We start from the raw sequence: 17,286 nt of genomic DNA, 5'->3' as shown, positions 1-17,286 counted from the left end.
TTATCTTTATGCTCATTTATCACTATATTTATAGAGTTGTTGTATTTGAGATAGCCAGTACAGTATATATACAGTACTGAATAGGAAATAGTTATTTTGTATTTTTGGAGCAGATAGTTGATATGTGTAACAAATATCATGGAGGGTAACTGTGATTGACAGAATGGAGATTTGTCACCGACAACATCCTCTGTGGTTTCCTCCTTCATGAACCATATCTCCCTCACTGGGAAGACCATGACACACACTCTGAACGAGTCAGAGGTTTTGAACACTCCAAATCTCTGGACACCCAGCATAAAGAGTGTAGAGCAATGGTAGACACTGACATAAATTGAGCACATGGTCCATAATGACCATCTATACTGGTCATCTTTATGGGGAGACACAGACTTCTTGGGTATCATTATGCCTGTCACAAGCACTACAAACACCAAGGGCAAGAGAACCCCACACGAAAACCATTCAAACAAACATAAAGCAATAGAAAACAAAGCTTCACACACACACACTGCCAACACAAGAGCATGAGTAATTCATCTACACACAGGGCTGGTTAAAGAGCAACTGGCACCAGGCATCCAGTATGTGTGGACGGTTCCCGCAAATCCACATAGGGAACCTGATAAATTGGAATCCTTGTTTGCCAGCTTCAACTGGCCTCTGTAAACTTTACTATTTTTAATTTGCTTTTTTCATACATGGTGTAGCAATGATTGATTTTATTGTCGCATTAACCCCTTAAACGTTTACTGGGACGTATCATCGTTGACTAAAATTGTCTGTTGGGTGCCAAGTGGGCGTACCGTCGTCGACTACAAAAATTTCAACTCCGGTCCAACCTTTGACTCGACGAATGGTCGAAAAAACGCAATTAAGCTAAAACTCTTACATTCTAGTAATATTCAATCATGTACCTTCATTTGCAACAAATTGGAAGTCTCTAGCACAATATTTCGATTTATGGTGAATTTTGAAAAAACTTTTTCTTATGCCCAGCGGTAACCTCGGCGAAAATTTGAAATTCTTCGTCATTTTGTCGTAATTTTTGCACGGTTCTATATTAGCCCGTTACATAAAGTTTTATATGAAACTGTGTGCAATTTCATGTAAAATAAACAAAATACAAACCCATGGTTGTAGCTTTTATCCAGTTTGGAAATATTTTCATATAAACCACGATAACTGCAAATTTCAACCTTCGGGTCAACTTTGACTCGACCGAAATGGTAAAACGCAATTGTAATAAAACTCTTACATTCTAGTAATATTAAATCATTTACCTTCATTTTGACAATTGGAAGTCTCTAGCACGTTGTAAGAATACCCACTGTAAATTTGTGGAATAAAAGGTATTATTATTATTATTATTGCTTATTATTATTATTATTATTATTATTATATTTCGATTTATAGTGAATTTTTAAAAAAACTTTTTCCTTACGTCACAATGAAATTCTTTAGTCCGTTGTCGAATGTTTCCGCTTTATATTAGTCGTTACATAAAGTTTTATATGGAAATGTGCGCAATTTCTTCGTAGAATATAACTGAAAATAACTCGGTTGTAGCTTTATCAGTTTTGAAATATTTTCATAAATCATGATAACTGCCAAAATTTCAACCTTGGTCAACTTTAACTCGACCGAAATGGTAAAAAAACGCAATTATAGCTAAAACTCTTACATTCTAGTAATATTCAATCATGTACCTTCATTTTGCAACAAACTGGAAGTCTCTAAAGCACAATATTTCAATTTATGGTGAATTTTTGAAAAAACATTTTCCTTACGTCTACTTGCTGCAACTAAGCGAACATCTCGAAATTCTTTTTATGTTGTTGTAATATTTGCATCGTTTGTATTAGTCGTTACATAAAGTTTTATATATGAAAATCTGCGCAATTTCATGTACAATACAACAGAAAATAACTCATGGTTGTAGCTTTATCGGATTTGAAATATTTTCATATAAATCATGATAAATAGAAAAACTCAATCGCCGGTCAATCTTTAACTCGACTGAAATGGTCAAAGAAAACTGCAATTGTAGCTAAAACACTTACAGTCTAGTAATATTCAATCAATTAGCTTCATTTTTTCAACAAAGCAAGTCTCTAGTACAATATTTCGATTTATAGTGAATTTTTTGAAAAAAACATTTTTTACGTCAGAGTGCTACGAATTCATGAATGTTTTGTGATAATATTTTCTCTGTGTTGCTTTGATTGTTTTACAATATGTTATATACCAAAATCATTGAAATTTAGTGTAAAATACAAAGAAAAACAAAATAACCCATTAGCTATAACCGTTTTGCTCACAGCGCGGTTTGTATAAAATTATATATGAAAAATTTTTTTTGCGCTGTCATATATTTCAATATTTATATGTGATAATGATATTTTTTCATTTCTGATGGTTTGCATACTAAACTTCAGGCAATGACGAAAAAGGAGCCAAAATGAACTCTTAATCTTAAAAAACTAAGCGTGCTGTGATTTTTTGAAAAAAACTTTTTTCGTCAGTAAGAACTCACGAACGCCGGCATACGGGATGATATTTTGTAAATAGAGGCTCAGCGTTTAAGGGTTAATAGCAAAATGCTCACAACAATAGTGATCAGTATGGTGATGATTTTGGGTATTCATCTTAATATTACAATATTACAATATTTCGAAAATATAAGTAGAAAGATGTTGTTTGTACTTCCTACTGCTTTATTGAATTTGCCAGAGAGAAGCAAGATAAAAGCTTCAGTGATATTTACTGCAGTTATATACTGTTTGTTTCAGACTGCAGAACACTATTATCCATTCATGTCATTAGTTTGGTAGTTTTGAATGTTGGTGCATGTTAGTGTTTGAATTGCAGTGGCACTTTGATAGTCTGTACATATTTATTCATGTTATTTCATTTGTGTGTACAGTATAACTTTGCTGAAAATCTCTTTATTTTTCACATTTATTACCATTAATTGTCAGGAGGATTATTGGTAAAGTCAGTATATTCGGCTGGTTCCATTAGGGTATGTCTCTGATTAATTATTGTTAGTATATGAGTTTTATGTGAAAGTTTGCTAAAGTATTTAAAAGCCATTCTAGACCAATTCTCCTGTGAATGCTATTGTATCATTTGACTTTTTCATTTTAGGTACTAAAAATTATATTTTTGATCCAGTTACATTTTGATTACTGTGTATTCCTAATATGAAAGGATTTTATGACTTCTTAAACTTTTATCTGCATCAGGCTGAATAGGTTGTATAACCTGGTTGACAAGTTTTACCATTTTTTTTTTTAAATTACATTAATTTTTTTGTTTCAGTCAGTATTAACAGCAGTTGATCTTGACCCAGCCATGGTAGATGTTGCTCAAGAGTGGTTTGGCTTTACATGCAATACAAGATTAAAGGCTGAAGTTGCTGATGGTCTTGATTTTATATCAAAAGCTGCAAATGAAGGTGAAGTATTCAATATAATTATTTGTTTACAGTCCATATCACAAATTATGCAGCTTGTCATGCATTTCAGTGGCAATAGTTGTTGGATACAGATGTAATTTCATGTAAATTGTCACTCAAAATTAGAACAAGAAAATCATAATTAACCAGAATTTTGTAATTTTTCTGAATTTATTCTGTAAAAGATGTCAAGTTTAACCCATTCCTGTCAATTGACGTAATATTACTTAAATAACCCCCTACCCCCTTCTTTTCTGACTGACGTAATTTACATTAAAATTTACCCGACATTTTAAATGCGACGTGGTAGGGGTAAATTTTTATTTTAGGACAGTTGGTGGTTTCCATAGGCTAAAGCATACCTTGGACCGTATAACTCAGGCATCGATAAGCCAGGCAAGCAGTCCCTATACTGCGCATGCACAATTCCTGGCATAGTAAATTTCTCACAATGAAATCAGTTGATCCTACCCACGTTTCTCTTTGTATCTTACATTTTTTTTATAAAATGTAGGATTACATTAATGGAAACACTCTGTTTTGGTATCCTCTATTTTTCTATAAATTTTTAGTTCCTCTACTGAGCATCAAAATCCATGGCGTGTAAAATTCTCACAATGACATCAGCTGATTGCACCCACGCGTGGCAGGCCACACTTGTCAGAGACCATGCGTACGAGGTTGGGTAAACACGTGTGGCTTTTACATACAGCGGCGCCAATCAAGAACAGTTTCCAACATGCTTCGCAGTTTTTACGTGGAAAACTAGCGGAAATCGTTAGTGCATCACATAAGAGACGTCTGAATTTTAGGCAGGGCTCTGAATCTCATTTTCATTATCATATATATCGATATTTAGAGAATTTTGTTGGCTTTCTCAAAAATAATTCATTCACCTAACTGTTATAGCTTTTGAGCTCTGAACATAATGTTGACGTAACATTTTTTTATTTGAACAGCTTATAACGTCAAAATGAAACTGTTGCTGTTACCAAAGCCATTTTTTTGACTCTCAATTTATTCCCTCAACCTCTCCTCTACATTTTTATATATTTACAAAGTAAATATATAAATCCAGTAAAGCTCTTCAAAAAAATGTCTAGCGATAATTCTCACTGTATGCCTGCAGCGCTCTGTTTCTTACCACTTTTCTATCAATTTTTCACCAACTGGACTTATCCGTTTCATTGTTTTATATGTCGATATGTGAGAATTTTGCTTGGCTTTCTCATAAAAATAATTCATTCGCCTAACTTTATAGTTTTTGAGCTACGAACAATAATGTTGATAGGTAACTTTTTTTTCGTTTCGATCAATTTATACCTGTCAAAATGAAACTGTTGCCGTTACCAAAGCCATTTTTCTTGACTTTCCTTATTCAACTTTTCTCTACTTTTCGTATATTTACAAAAGTAATTTCTTATGAAAAAATAAAACGAGATAGAATCTTTCTACAAAAATATTTTTCATGATAATTCTCACCATAGGCCGGGCAGAGCGCTCTGTTTCTCACCATCTTTCTATCAATTTACACCAACTGGACTTGTTCGTTTTCCATTGTTTATATGTCAACATTTAGAATTTTATTGGCTTTCTCATAAAAAATAATTCATTCTGTCTGACTTTCATAGTTTTGGGTTACGTAACGAAAATATAAAAATAAGTAAAAAAGAATTTTATTTTTTCGTTAAATAACTCACATTTTTCGTATTTAGAGGCTGGGACTCTTTATTCTGACTATTCCACCATAAAATATAAACATTTTAGAAAAAAAGGACAGCAAAATGAACGCTGTTGGCATAAAATTTCATTTTTACTGAATTTCGAAATAATTATTTTTCGCGCTGTGGCGCTCCCAGACACATCGGGGCTCATGTACCCTCAGTGATGTGATAACTATACAGATATGAAGGTTGGGTTACAGAAACTAAACACCCAGCAGTCCCTTTTTAAAAGTCCAGTCTTGCTTTTGCAGTTGCCCTTTGCGAGGTGCATGCAGCATGGTATTCTCTTGAGGGCGATTGAATGATTGTAAGCAGTGTGAATTTGAATCCTGTATTGGAAATGTATAAGTATTCACAAAGTTTCCAAATTCCTAGAAGACAGGACTCTTTGTGTTTAAGAATGAGATGAGGGAATTCAGCTGTAAATTATTAGTTTTTAAATATCACAGATAAACTTCGTCCGCAAATATCACAGACTATCTTACCTTCTTCTTCTTCTTTCGACCTTATTAGTCCCACTGTATAGCAGGGTCTGCTGCTTGAGTCAACTGTCTCCATCTATTTCTATTCCTAGCATCTTCTTCCCACAGTCCCACCTCACCACATCCATCCATCTGATCAGTTGATGCCCCACACTCCTCCTCCCCATCACTGGCATGTTCTTAGCTCTCTTGATCGGTTCCCCCACCTCTTTTCTTATTACATGGCCATAGTATCTCAAACAAGCTTCCCTAGCTCCTTTACATTACATATACCACACTTTCTTCTCCCTCCTTTCCAGTAGTGATATTCCAGCAATCCATCTCACCATCCTCATCTTGGTTCTTTCCAACAGTCCCTCCTCTTTCCTCTTATGCTCTAGATTTCAATTTGCTTTAATCATTTCTGTGGGTTACCTCTGACTCCTGCAGCCTTATTCACTTTTCCTTTCTTTATAGCATTCTCGACTTCACTCACTCTGATGTTTGCTATTGGTCCCTTTTACTGGAGGAACATTTTCAGTTCTTCACACTCATTCTCATTGTTTAATAGTTGAGAAAAATAGTCTTTCCATCTTCTCCTGGCTTCCTCTTCCTCAATCAAGATATTTCCATTTTCATCCTTAATAATTTCTACCTCTCCTACATCCCTGCCTGTCTTTCTTCCTCGCCTGCAACTCATAGATTATCTTTCTCCTCCGGTGTCTTATCTTCTCACACCATTCTCTCCTGGCTTCTCCCTCTGCAATCACTACCATTTTCTTTGTCTGTCTATACTCCTCTCTTGTTTGGTAGTAGTTATCTTCTTCCCACCCTCTTCTGGCTATACTCTTGTCCTTCACAGCTGTTTGAACCTCTTGATTCCACCACCATGTTTCTTTTTCCTGTTGCTGCTTACCACTTGTCCTCCCACACACCTCTGCTGTCGCTGGCACCACAATCTGTTTCATATCATCCCATATCTCCTCAGGCAATTCTGACATTCCACTCACATATCTCTCTTCTCTGGCTCTCCACTTTACTTCTGAACTCTCTTTGCCTTCTCCCCCTTCAGCTTCAAGTTTTAATCCTCCTATTCCCTTGCTGGGCTTTTCTTTTCCTTATTGCTTTCAGCCTAAAATCCGCCACCACCAGTTTATGCTGGGCTACAACAGATTCATTTGGAATAACCTTGCAATCCATAATGACTCATAGCCTCTGCTGATTCTAACAGTCTTTCACCTTCCTGGTTTCTTCTTCCAAAACCTCTTCCTCCATGTGTTCTTTGAAAGCCATCAGAACTCTCACGTACATGGGCATTCATGTCCCCAGATAACACTAATAGTTCACTTCTTGGAACTCTTTCGATATATTCTTCTAATCCTTCCTCTTGACCTCCTCCTCCTCTTCACTACAATGTTGAGGGGGTGTATGCTGAGATGATATGCCATACTCTCTTATCTTTCACAAACTTTAAGCCCATGAGCCTGTCACTGATACGCTGGACCTCTGTGACATTCTCCTACAAATCTGAATGGAGAATAATTCCTACCACATTTCTCCTTGTATCTTCCCCTGTATAGTAAACTTTATATCTTCTCCAAGTTTTCTTGCACTTTTCCCTTTCCATTTAGTCTCTTGTATACACAGAATCATAATTTTTCTTCCCTGCATGACATCTACCAACTCTCTTCCCTTTCCTGTGAGGCTACCAACATTCCAATTTCCAATTCTCAGCTTTCCTTTCTTCTCACTAACTTCTTTAGCCGCAGTCGTGACTTCTGCGGTACCCTTTGCATATTTCTCATTGCTGTCAGGGGATACTGCAGGGTGTTGCTTACGGGGTAAGCCCTAGCCCTATTGCATTCCACCATTGACTCGAGATTCATTATTTAGTTTTTGCCACAGACTATCTTACCAGTCTTAAATAATAGACCATTTTTAGAAATAAAGTTCAAGAAGTATAAACAAAACACAACTCATCACTGGCATTCATTTTATCAAGTGCATTCAGTGTACTTGCATTGATAAAAATTTGATTTATGAAATAAAAATTGGCTTCTATTATTGGAAGTTGTAAACTCTATGGCAGTTTAGAATTTACAAAATAATAAAAAATAATTAATGTAAAAGCATTAGTTGCCAAGATATTTGAAGGAATAGGTTAGGAGTTTTGTAGTACAGGTGTATTATTTTTTCTTTCTTCAGTCCAGCAGCTCAACTGCTCTAACTGTTACATATTTTAACACTGGGATTTTCTCCTACTTTCGCCTTCAGGTCTTTGTACCACATACCCTTCATTTTCTGGGTCTCTTTATCTTGATGTCCAACCATTCCAGCTCACTGGTTTCACTGTCTTAACTGCAGAATAGCTGAAAGTGCCCCATTGCTTGGTTTGTCAGTTTAAATTTCATAAAATAAAATCAGGTACTTTTGTGAGACTTTATTTTGTTAGAAAAGGATAACATGATAGTTTCAAGGAAGTAAATTCTGTTTTGACGAAATGGAAAGATTTTGGAGATAAATTTAGTGATATGTCAGTTCATGTCAAGAACTGTAATTGTTAACTCCAAGCATGTATTCACTTTTCCCAAATGATAGTTTTTGTTTAGATTACTTTGTTACAATACAGTTTTAAAATTGCTAGGTTTTTTCTTTCAAAGACGGCTTTCTGAATAATTTAATCTCTTTTCTTTATAGGAACCAAATACAGTGTAATAATGTTTGATGTTGACTCAAAAGATTCGAGCATGGGAATGAGTTGCCCTCCCCGTTCCTTTGTTGAAAGGAGCTTCTTGAACAAAGTAGCAACATGCCTAACTGAAGGAGGTAGGTAAAGTACTGTGATTTTTTAACCTCAGTTGGTATAGTAGTTGTTGGATTAAAAAATATAGCTTGCATTGCAGTAAATTTACATTTCATTGATGATATAGAGAAGTGTTTGGTATACATGTAAATGAACTCATACATTCGTATGCACCATGGTTTTACTTTATCCGTAGTTGGTCTATACTATTGCTGAGGGTAGCATCCTTGATTGAACAATTAGTAGTAGTTAACTAGTAAATCATACTGATGTTTTGTATGCTTGGTTTCATGGAGTTTATATTTAGTAGCAAGCAGTTTTTTCATTTTGGTTTTTGGCCTTTGTGTTGTAGGTAATACTTTATTGTTATTGCATTGATTTTTCCCATGCTGTGTTTGTTGCTTGTACTATTGTTCATGCATTGATTTTTGTCATTGTAGTCATTAGGTATGGGGTAAATAAATGTTTGGAAATATTTTCTGCATCCTTTTAGGTTTTATTTATTCATGTACAGCTTTCTTTGTTGTTTGCCCTTAGGACATTTTGAATACCTTTGTGAAGGAGTTAACCATGTAAGATAGGATATATAAAACATCCCATTTTAGATGTAAGACAGGATGTTTAAAATCATCACATTTTGGATTGTTTTATGGAAGTATTTAGGTGTATAATGCGAGACTTCAGGAAGGTTGTGTTCATTGGCTGATGACTGCATAGAATTTAACCATTCAGTTTCTTACCAGGTTTACTAATTTTCTGTCTAAGCAATAGTAAAATTCCCTATACTGTACACAATTGTTCTGTTTTCTTTGCTTTTATGGTGTCTACTCCTTAAGGTTAATTGCTTTATAAAATTTTTTCAATCAGAAACAAGAAGAAACTCATGACACTTCTTTCCAGTGACTCTTGTATTTTATAAAATGTATTTAGGGTGTCGGAATGTGACTAGTGCGCGAATGTAATATTGAGTTTTCATAACAAGGATACCATACTTTGATCTTTATTAATACCTGTATATTAATATACTTCAATGGAACTTTGAATGATTGAACATGTGAATATTAAGTGGCTTCTGAATTGTATGTAGAACATATAGAATTTAGGCCAAAGGCCAAACGCTGGGACCTATGAGGTCATTCAGTGCTGAAACAGAAATTGACAGCACAAGGGCGTCGAAAGGTATAACAGGAGGAAATCCTTTCAGTTGCACTAATAAATAAATTGTTAGGAGAGGGTGGAAAGTAAGTTGGAAGAGAATATAAACGTAGTTACAGTATAAAGTATTGAAATGGGTTGAAGCTAGGGGCTGAATAGACATTGCAAAGAACCTTAAGCAATGCCTACAGCGCACCGCATGAGGTGCTCTGACAGCATTACCCTCCTACGGGGACTTCTTAAGTGTCCCATTGTGATTTTGGAGTGTCCCATTGTGATTTTGGAGATGCACAATGTTATTGTACGTGTTCTGTATAAGGTTTTCAATGTAGTGAATATTGAGGAAGTGTGCAAGTAAAATGTAAGAGCTTGGCTTTTGAAGCAAAGTTGGATATTTTGCAGTCCAGTGATGTAAGAAAAGAGGCCAGTGTTATTGCTAGAGTACTTGGACTTGTCCAGTCAGCTGTCTGTGTTCCCTCTGAAGAATGATAATGTTTTGTGGCATGACAAATTTTGTTTGTGGCTTCCCAGCAGATCACCAAAACAATGTAGTCAGTGTGGATACAAGCTCCTGTGTAACTAGGTTCAGGGTATGAACAGAGCAAGCATATCAACACATGTAACTAAGCTCAGGACATAAATAGGAGGTGAGCAAGAATATCAATCAGATATTGTTGAAGGCATTATCTATTTATGCTGATCTGAAGTTAATGGTAGAGGACGTAGACCACAACAAGATGTTTGTTGGTAGCCAGACTAGTGCAAGGGTATTAAAAGCAAGCTGCTGTTCATTTTATAGCACTGGAGGAAGCTGCTGGCACTGAAGAAGCTGCTAAGGTGTCCCTGGATATTGAAGCAATTGATTTATGACAAAGGTTATAGTGCTAAGTAAGTTGTAAACATGGACACGACAGGCCTCTCAGAAAGATGCGTAACAAGATCATGAGAATTATTTTGTCAAAAACCCACTTCCACTTTGACAACCTACTTGAAAATTTAAATTTTAAACAAATTATGGTGAAAAAACAAACTTCATGGGACCACAGAAGGAAACCATATTTCTAGACTCTCATAAGGCTCTCTCAAAGGATTTGTTTATAAATAACTGGTGAAAATTGAAGGAAGATAAAGAAAAATTGGAAAATTGAATGAGGAGAGAGAGAAAAGAGAACCGATGGAAAACAAAAGACAGAAAGCATTGCTGCAAAAAACCTTTAGCACCATCGAAAGTGTGCCATGCAAGACACTGTATGGTCATTATTAGATACTGAGACCATAGCTCTAATTTAGTATTTTGGCTTTTTCATAATCTTATTTTAAATTGTGTGGTGTTTGATATTCTTAAGGAAACAGATTGTATTAAATAGTATTAATGGCTTAAAAATTCTTGATATAGATTGATGGGTTTGGTAACTATTGTACAGTATTAAATAGTATTAATGGCTTAAAAATTCTTGATATAGATTGATGGGTTTGGTAACTATTGATTACAGTGCTTGGAACATAAGTTTAATTTCTTAAATGCTATGGAACATCTTTTGTTTGTTGACTGGTTGTAGCAGAATGCAACCCAATTTTGAATCCAAGATTGACTACAGTACTCATTAATTTCATTTTGATTTCTCTCTTCAAATATACACCTTATGATTAATACTGGAAGCTAATGGATTGGCAAATACAGTAGTATAATAAAGCCTGTGTGCATTAATGTATGTATTTTATTGATTCATTAAAAAATTTACCTTTTAATATTTCCTTGTGAGCATGGCTTTTAATAAGTTTCATAATTTGGCTCTCAAAATTTAGTACACAGTTTGCTCATCCTACATTTCTTTTCATCAAAAATTTTCAGACTACTGTATTATTTAAAAATTTTAAAAGCTTAAAATCTTTGTCATTTGTAACTTTAGAAAAATATTAACATTGTGGCATGCTTTTCTTCCATTGGCATGGAGATATTGAATTACATAAAATTCCTCTTTTTAGGTATACTGATCCTGAATTTAGTATGCAGAGATGAAAATTTGAAAGCCGAAGTTTTAGATGACATCAGAGCAGTTTTCACCAACGTTCTGTGTCAGCAGATTCCAGAGGAAGTAAATTGCATTCTGTTTTGCAGCAATTCTTTATCCGAGCTGAAAAGCAAATGGGAAAAAGGCCTACAGGTGGTTAACAGCTCCCTTAAAGAGCAACAGAAATCTAGAGAGAATGTAATTAACATGATGGAATGTAAAGCTAATGTAAAAGTTTTAAATCCTTGATTGTTGATGCCTGAATAAATAAATTGCTTTTAATACATTTTACTTTATAAACCTTTTCTCTATTATGCATGATTGTAATACATCAGAAGTTCTTTTGTTTTATGACTGACATTTAGTTTTCATGAATATATCTCCCTCAACCAATATAAAATGATTCTACCTCATAAACTGTCATGCAAAACATGTTCACCAGGAAAAAGTTTGTTACTCTCAATATGTCAGTAATAATTAAAGTTGCCTGACCATGCTAGCCTTAAGGCGTATTCAGTTTGAATCATTTCTATCAAATTTCACATACTAAAAGGGAAATAACACCTACCATTTTTGGTTGCACAAGTTATAGAACTTGGGTGATTACACCACTTGTTGAGCAGCCACATCCTCAGGAGAAACTGTTTGGGGCCTGTGGGTGACATCCCTCAGGTAGAACGAAATAAAGATGGTCTGATGCTTCCGATACCTGTCCTCGTTACCTGTTAACAAAAAGTTACCCTGAAATGCCATGAACAGTTCCATTCTTCCTGAATTTGTGAGCATCCACCTGGACTGTATGATGGTTTTACCAAAGCCTGGTCAGAAAGAAAAAGGTGTTCCAAAACTAGCAAAGGTGGTAGTTACACCTTGGCCTACGAAGTACGTTCCTACTCAGTTTAGAACCTACTTATCATGCCAGCCATAGAAGCCTCTTGCCTGGACCACCAGAAAGTCCTGGAGGGAGGGAAATAAAGGCTCTTATCCTTGTTAGGAGCTGACAAGTTCTGAGTTTTCACCACAAACCCAGGAAATAATAACATGAGAGATTCCAATCCTACAATTGCCAGAAGAGATATTTATGTGCAGGCAAGGTGCATCCTTTGCTCACACACCTCACCCTCTTTCAAGGCATCTGTGAACAGATGCACTTCGGGAGGAGAGTTCTAAACTCCTGCGAGGAAGTCCATGCCGTCCAGCCATCATGTGAGAACCTCTTTAATCTCCCTGCTCAAGAGCATAAGCTGTGAAGGAGGATTGCCTGAAGCTGACCAGTGCAGTTTCAGTTATTACTGAAACAAGCGCAGTGGATCTAACCAAGGGGAGTGAGCTTCTCTAACAATTTCAGGTGGCTGAGGATGACCTGTCAAAGCCAATTGGTTCCTGCTGAAGAGAGGAACTCTGCTGTAACCTCCATGAGCTTGCTGACATGATTTCAAGGGGCTGCTATGTCTATGCATAACCCAAGGTACTTTGCCTGCTGCATGGGGATGGAATCAGAATTCTCCCAGTTTATCATGACCCACATGTGACAAACTGAGTAGGAATACTCTGCTCCAGAGAAACTGCACCTCTGAGGATGCCAGAACCAACCAATTGTCTAGGTAATGCAATAAATGTATATTCTGTGAATGGGCCCAAGCCATTACCAAGGTGAAAACCCTTGTGAACACCTGGTAGACAGTCATGTTGCAGACAAAGCAAAAGTAGTTCTGGGAGGATTAATGAAAGGGTACTTGAAAGTATGCATCCCTCAGATCCACAGAAAGCACAAGTTGCTCTTTCTGATGGAATCCAACAATGACCATGCCATTTCCACCTAGAACCTAGTTTGAGGGACACACTCATTCAACATACATTGATGACTGGTCTCCAGCCGTCAGTTACCTTATCCATGAGGAAGAGGCAACATCCCTCCACCTCTGCTGATAAGGCCACAGCTTTTGGGGTCCTGGAGGATACAATGGGATCAGTACCAATACTGGAGGTGGGCAATGGTCCTTGAAGGGTATTTTGTACCCATCCCAAAGGACACTACCCAGGGCATCGCTCACTATATCTGATACATTGCCCAATGGCATGATTGGCACCTCTTACTTGTGACAGTTGGAAAGGGGGACTATCAACATGCCATCCCCCCTCTCTCCCTTCCCAGCCGGAGCTGGATTGGAATGGTTAGGAAAGCTCCCTGCACTTTCCAGAGGAAGAAGACTGGGTTCCTTGTCTCAGTTTCACACCGGACATAGGTGTGGCTCCCTTCTTCACCCCAAAAAGGACTTAAAAGAGATTGCATGATGGATCAAGGTGTCCTGACTCAGACCACCTAACGAGAAACCCACGACCAGTCTATTTTGCTGACTGAACAACAACTAGCAAAAAAATTTTTGAGGGAAGAGCTCAGACATCAGTAGCCTTTGCATCTTCTAACAAACTGAGCTTCCTTGGCATATCAACAACCATCTGATATGCAGATCAGACTGTCAACCTGATCCAAGACACCACAAGCAAGCAGCACTACAGCAGTTGGAAAAACTGCCTTGCCTGTAATGTGAACCCTATAAAATGCTCTATTGACAAGAAGAGTTTGACAAAGGGAAAGTGGTTACTTCCCTGTGATCATCAAGCTCACAAATAGCCAAACAATCTCCATTTCAACCCTGCTAAAGGGGTTCTGAAAGAAAAAACCTTAAGGTTTTAACAGATTCTGTAAAGCAAAAGTTTTAATTCATTTCTGAAAGAGATCTTGGACTGTGGTCCCAGACAATTAGACCTAGTAGTGCCAATTGCCAACAAGAAAATTCATGTGTTCGAAATCATGTTCATATCCCATACACTTTGTATGTAGTCTGAAACCGAACTAGAAGCTACAAATGAGTGTTCACTTTTGCTATTGTACACTACAACTTGGATGCACTGGGAACATCTTAAGAGTTTGCCAGATCACCTGCAAGTGGCTTGCTATGAAACTTAAACCCTCTTCTGCACATGCATGATCTGGGGATCACGTACACATTACATATTGAGTTCTGAATGAACGTAGCGCCATGGGAAGAGTTGGGGTACCAAGCATCCCCTGTCAAACCCAAGCAATCAGGAGACCACATACATGGAGCGAGAAGGTAGTGGCGACTTTTACCACACATGCTTTGGGAGAAATACGGATGAATGAGCCATAGGCAGTCCCCCTGTCTGAGAAGAAACAGGATAAGGTTATGAGCTATGGTCACTTATCTCATGGAGCCCCATGTTTGGTAAAAGCTACACTTGAGAGGCCATGGAGGCTGGCATGCACCATTTTGCACACATGTAATCTGAGGTCTGTGATGTGTCAAGGGCACCCAAGGTGAAGCACAATCACACACAAGCAGATTGTCCCAGTTCCTGTGATTACCATATGGTGAAGACCTGTTGTACGCAAACTATGTCCATACATGGAAGTTCTGGAGAACATCCACGCATCGAGCGAGGGATAGCACTCTCCCCTAAACCTCAAGTTAACTACCTTATTGCCAAGTTTCATCTGACAATTCCAGCTCACGATGAGGAATAATCCTACATCATAGGCAATGGTTGGTACTACATTAGGAATATGTGCATAAGGAACATTTGCATATTTACATACAAGAAACAGAAAATAGAAAAAACTGAAAAGAAACCATATTTGGCAAAGAAATGACTAAGCTTCATGTTCTAACTACACTGTAACAAACTTCTTTGCCACATATCTGAAGCCAAAATAATTGTCAAAACAGGTTGATGGGGTGGGTGTGGCAAATTCACTTAGAATGCAACTATATTTTTATATATAAATTACTTTTGTTTGTAAAATGTGACTGAAGCTCAATCATAAATCCAGAGACAACTGCATAACTGGCTCTTCCTCATAACTAGGGATTCATTAAATCTGTGTTAAGAAAGGGCAAATTCTTGATGCACTTAATTACTGTCTAGCTGGAGAAAATTATTTCATCATTTCACTGTCCAAAGACATAAATCAATTGCATTAAACTCGTTGGTTGTTGTTCCTGGCCACAGGGTCATTGGTATCAAAAGGTAAATCATGGACAGCTTTTTTCCTGAGGGATGGGGACACAGGAGTAAGAAGAGCCAACAAGAAGGAAACCTTAGGAAGTTTGGAGATGCTAAAATGTTATTTTCAGGTGCTAGATGAGTATATTGAGCCCATATTTTTTGTGATTGAAAACAAGGTGGAAGAATATCAATGATCATAAGGAAAAATGCCAGGCCACATCATGGAAAGAATATTGATAAAAAATACTCACACAACAAAGAAAACACTCAATGGACAGTAAGTATTAGTTAATTAAGAACCTTAAGAACATAGTTCATGCCTCATTGCTCACTGTAAGAGATTCGATGTATGAATGAGCACTGCTCAAATGTGCTGAGGTTATAGTCACAGAGGTCAGGCTTTACTTTCATTATATTGGGATAAATTCCTTGGACTAAACACTACAGAAATGAACTGTTATATTTTAACACCTTGCCATCATTCAAGGTGAACCCCACTGACACACTTGTTTACTAGTTTCAGGCGAAGGAATACTAGGCCACAACATGTACTTTGGGTTAATCAACCTGTATCATCAGACCAAGCTTTTCCATTAGAAACACGGAATGGAATGGAATATAGAATATGGGCCAAAGGCCAAGTGCTGGGACCTATGAGGTTATTCAGCGCTGAAACAAATGTTAAGAGAGATTGGATAGCAAGATGGAAGAAAGAAAATATGAATGGAGGTATGGTAAAAGAAATGAAAGGGGTTGGAGCTGGGGACCAAAGGAACACTGCAATGAACCTTAAGTAATTCCTACAGTGCACAGCATGAGGTGCACTGACACCACCAACCCCCTACAGAGGCATTAGAAACATGATCTCACCCACAACACTTACAGCGGCAGGTGTCATTATTCTTGAGGTATCTAATTTTAAACTGTCCTAGCCTTTGTCCTAGTATGTTCTTGCATCTAATGAGCTCTAATGCAAGATACGATGGCATTCACTCTAATGATTATTAAGGTAGTATGTAAAAATTTCATCATTTGCTGCTTCATTTGTGCCTATCCTTTCATACACACTCTATAGGGTCCAGCCTACACTGAGTTTGGCAAACACCTCAACCACAGAGGGCCAGAAATTATGAAACCAAACATGGAACCTAGTCTTTAAAAGAATAAAAGCTGTATTCATTGCTAATTGGTTCTTTTCTTAGACAGATAGGGCTTAGTAGGGGGTGTATGAGGCTGTGTATGGTTGTATTACCTTCTAAAGTCAGCTTGACCAAAGTATTGGCTCACTCCAAGTTGTCTTGGTCCTTCCCATATGTATAAAGTGAAACAAAAGTAAACAAATTGATTGCCAAGTCAGCACTCCCCCCCTCATCGTTTCAGTACATACATACATACTTGGGCAAATGCACATGCGGTTTATCACTATCTCATCTGCTTGAACTCCATGTGTTATACTGGTCCCAGTATGAAATGGTAATTGGAAAATTAGTTTTTCTCAGCATGGTTGAAAGCATTACAAGCAACAACTCATGTTGCTAATGAAGTTCAAATTAAAGAGCTCTGTACCCAAAAACAAGGTAGTTTGAGCGGAGCATAGAGGGAAAGAGATGGACAAACCAACTACCAGACAAAAGAATAA

The 17,286-nt window shown here is 37.0% G+C and overlaps 1 protein-coding gene across 1 annotated transcript in view; it reads left to right on the top strand.

Moving 5' to 3' along the window:
- The window catches only part of LOC136840474 (eEF1A lysine and N-terminal methyltransferase), a 44,286-nt gene extending 32,387 nt beyond the window's left edge, over positions 1–11,899 (top strand). Inside the window, exons 12-14 of the mRNA XM_067107147.1 lie at positions 3,325–3,460; positions 8,343–8,471; positions 11,590–11,899. Of these exons, the coding sequence (XP_066963248.1) occupies positions 3,325–3,460; positions 8,343–8,471; positions 11,590–11,864 (540 nt within the window). The 3' untranslated portion in view covers positions 11,865–11,899. The remainder of the gene's footprint in view (positions 1–3,324; positions 3,461–8,342; positions 8,472–11,589) is intronic.
- Positions 11,900–17,286: the final 5,387 nt, after the last annotated feature.

Source organism: Macrobrachium rosenbergii, chromosome 1, assembly GCF_040412425.1.
Source record: "Macrobrachium rosenbergii isolate ZJJX-2024 chromosome 1, ASM4041242v1, whole genome shotgun sequence".
Taxonomy (NCBI): Eukaryota; Metazoa; Arthropoda; class Malacostraca; order Decapoda; family Palaemonidae; genus Macrobrachium; species Macrobrachium rosenbergii.
This window is presented reverse-complemented; position numbering and strand designations above follow the sequence as displayed.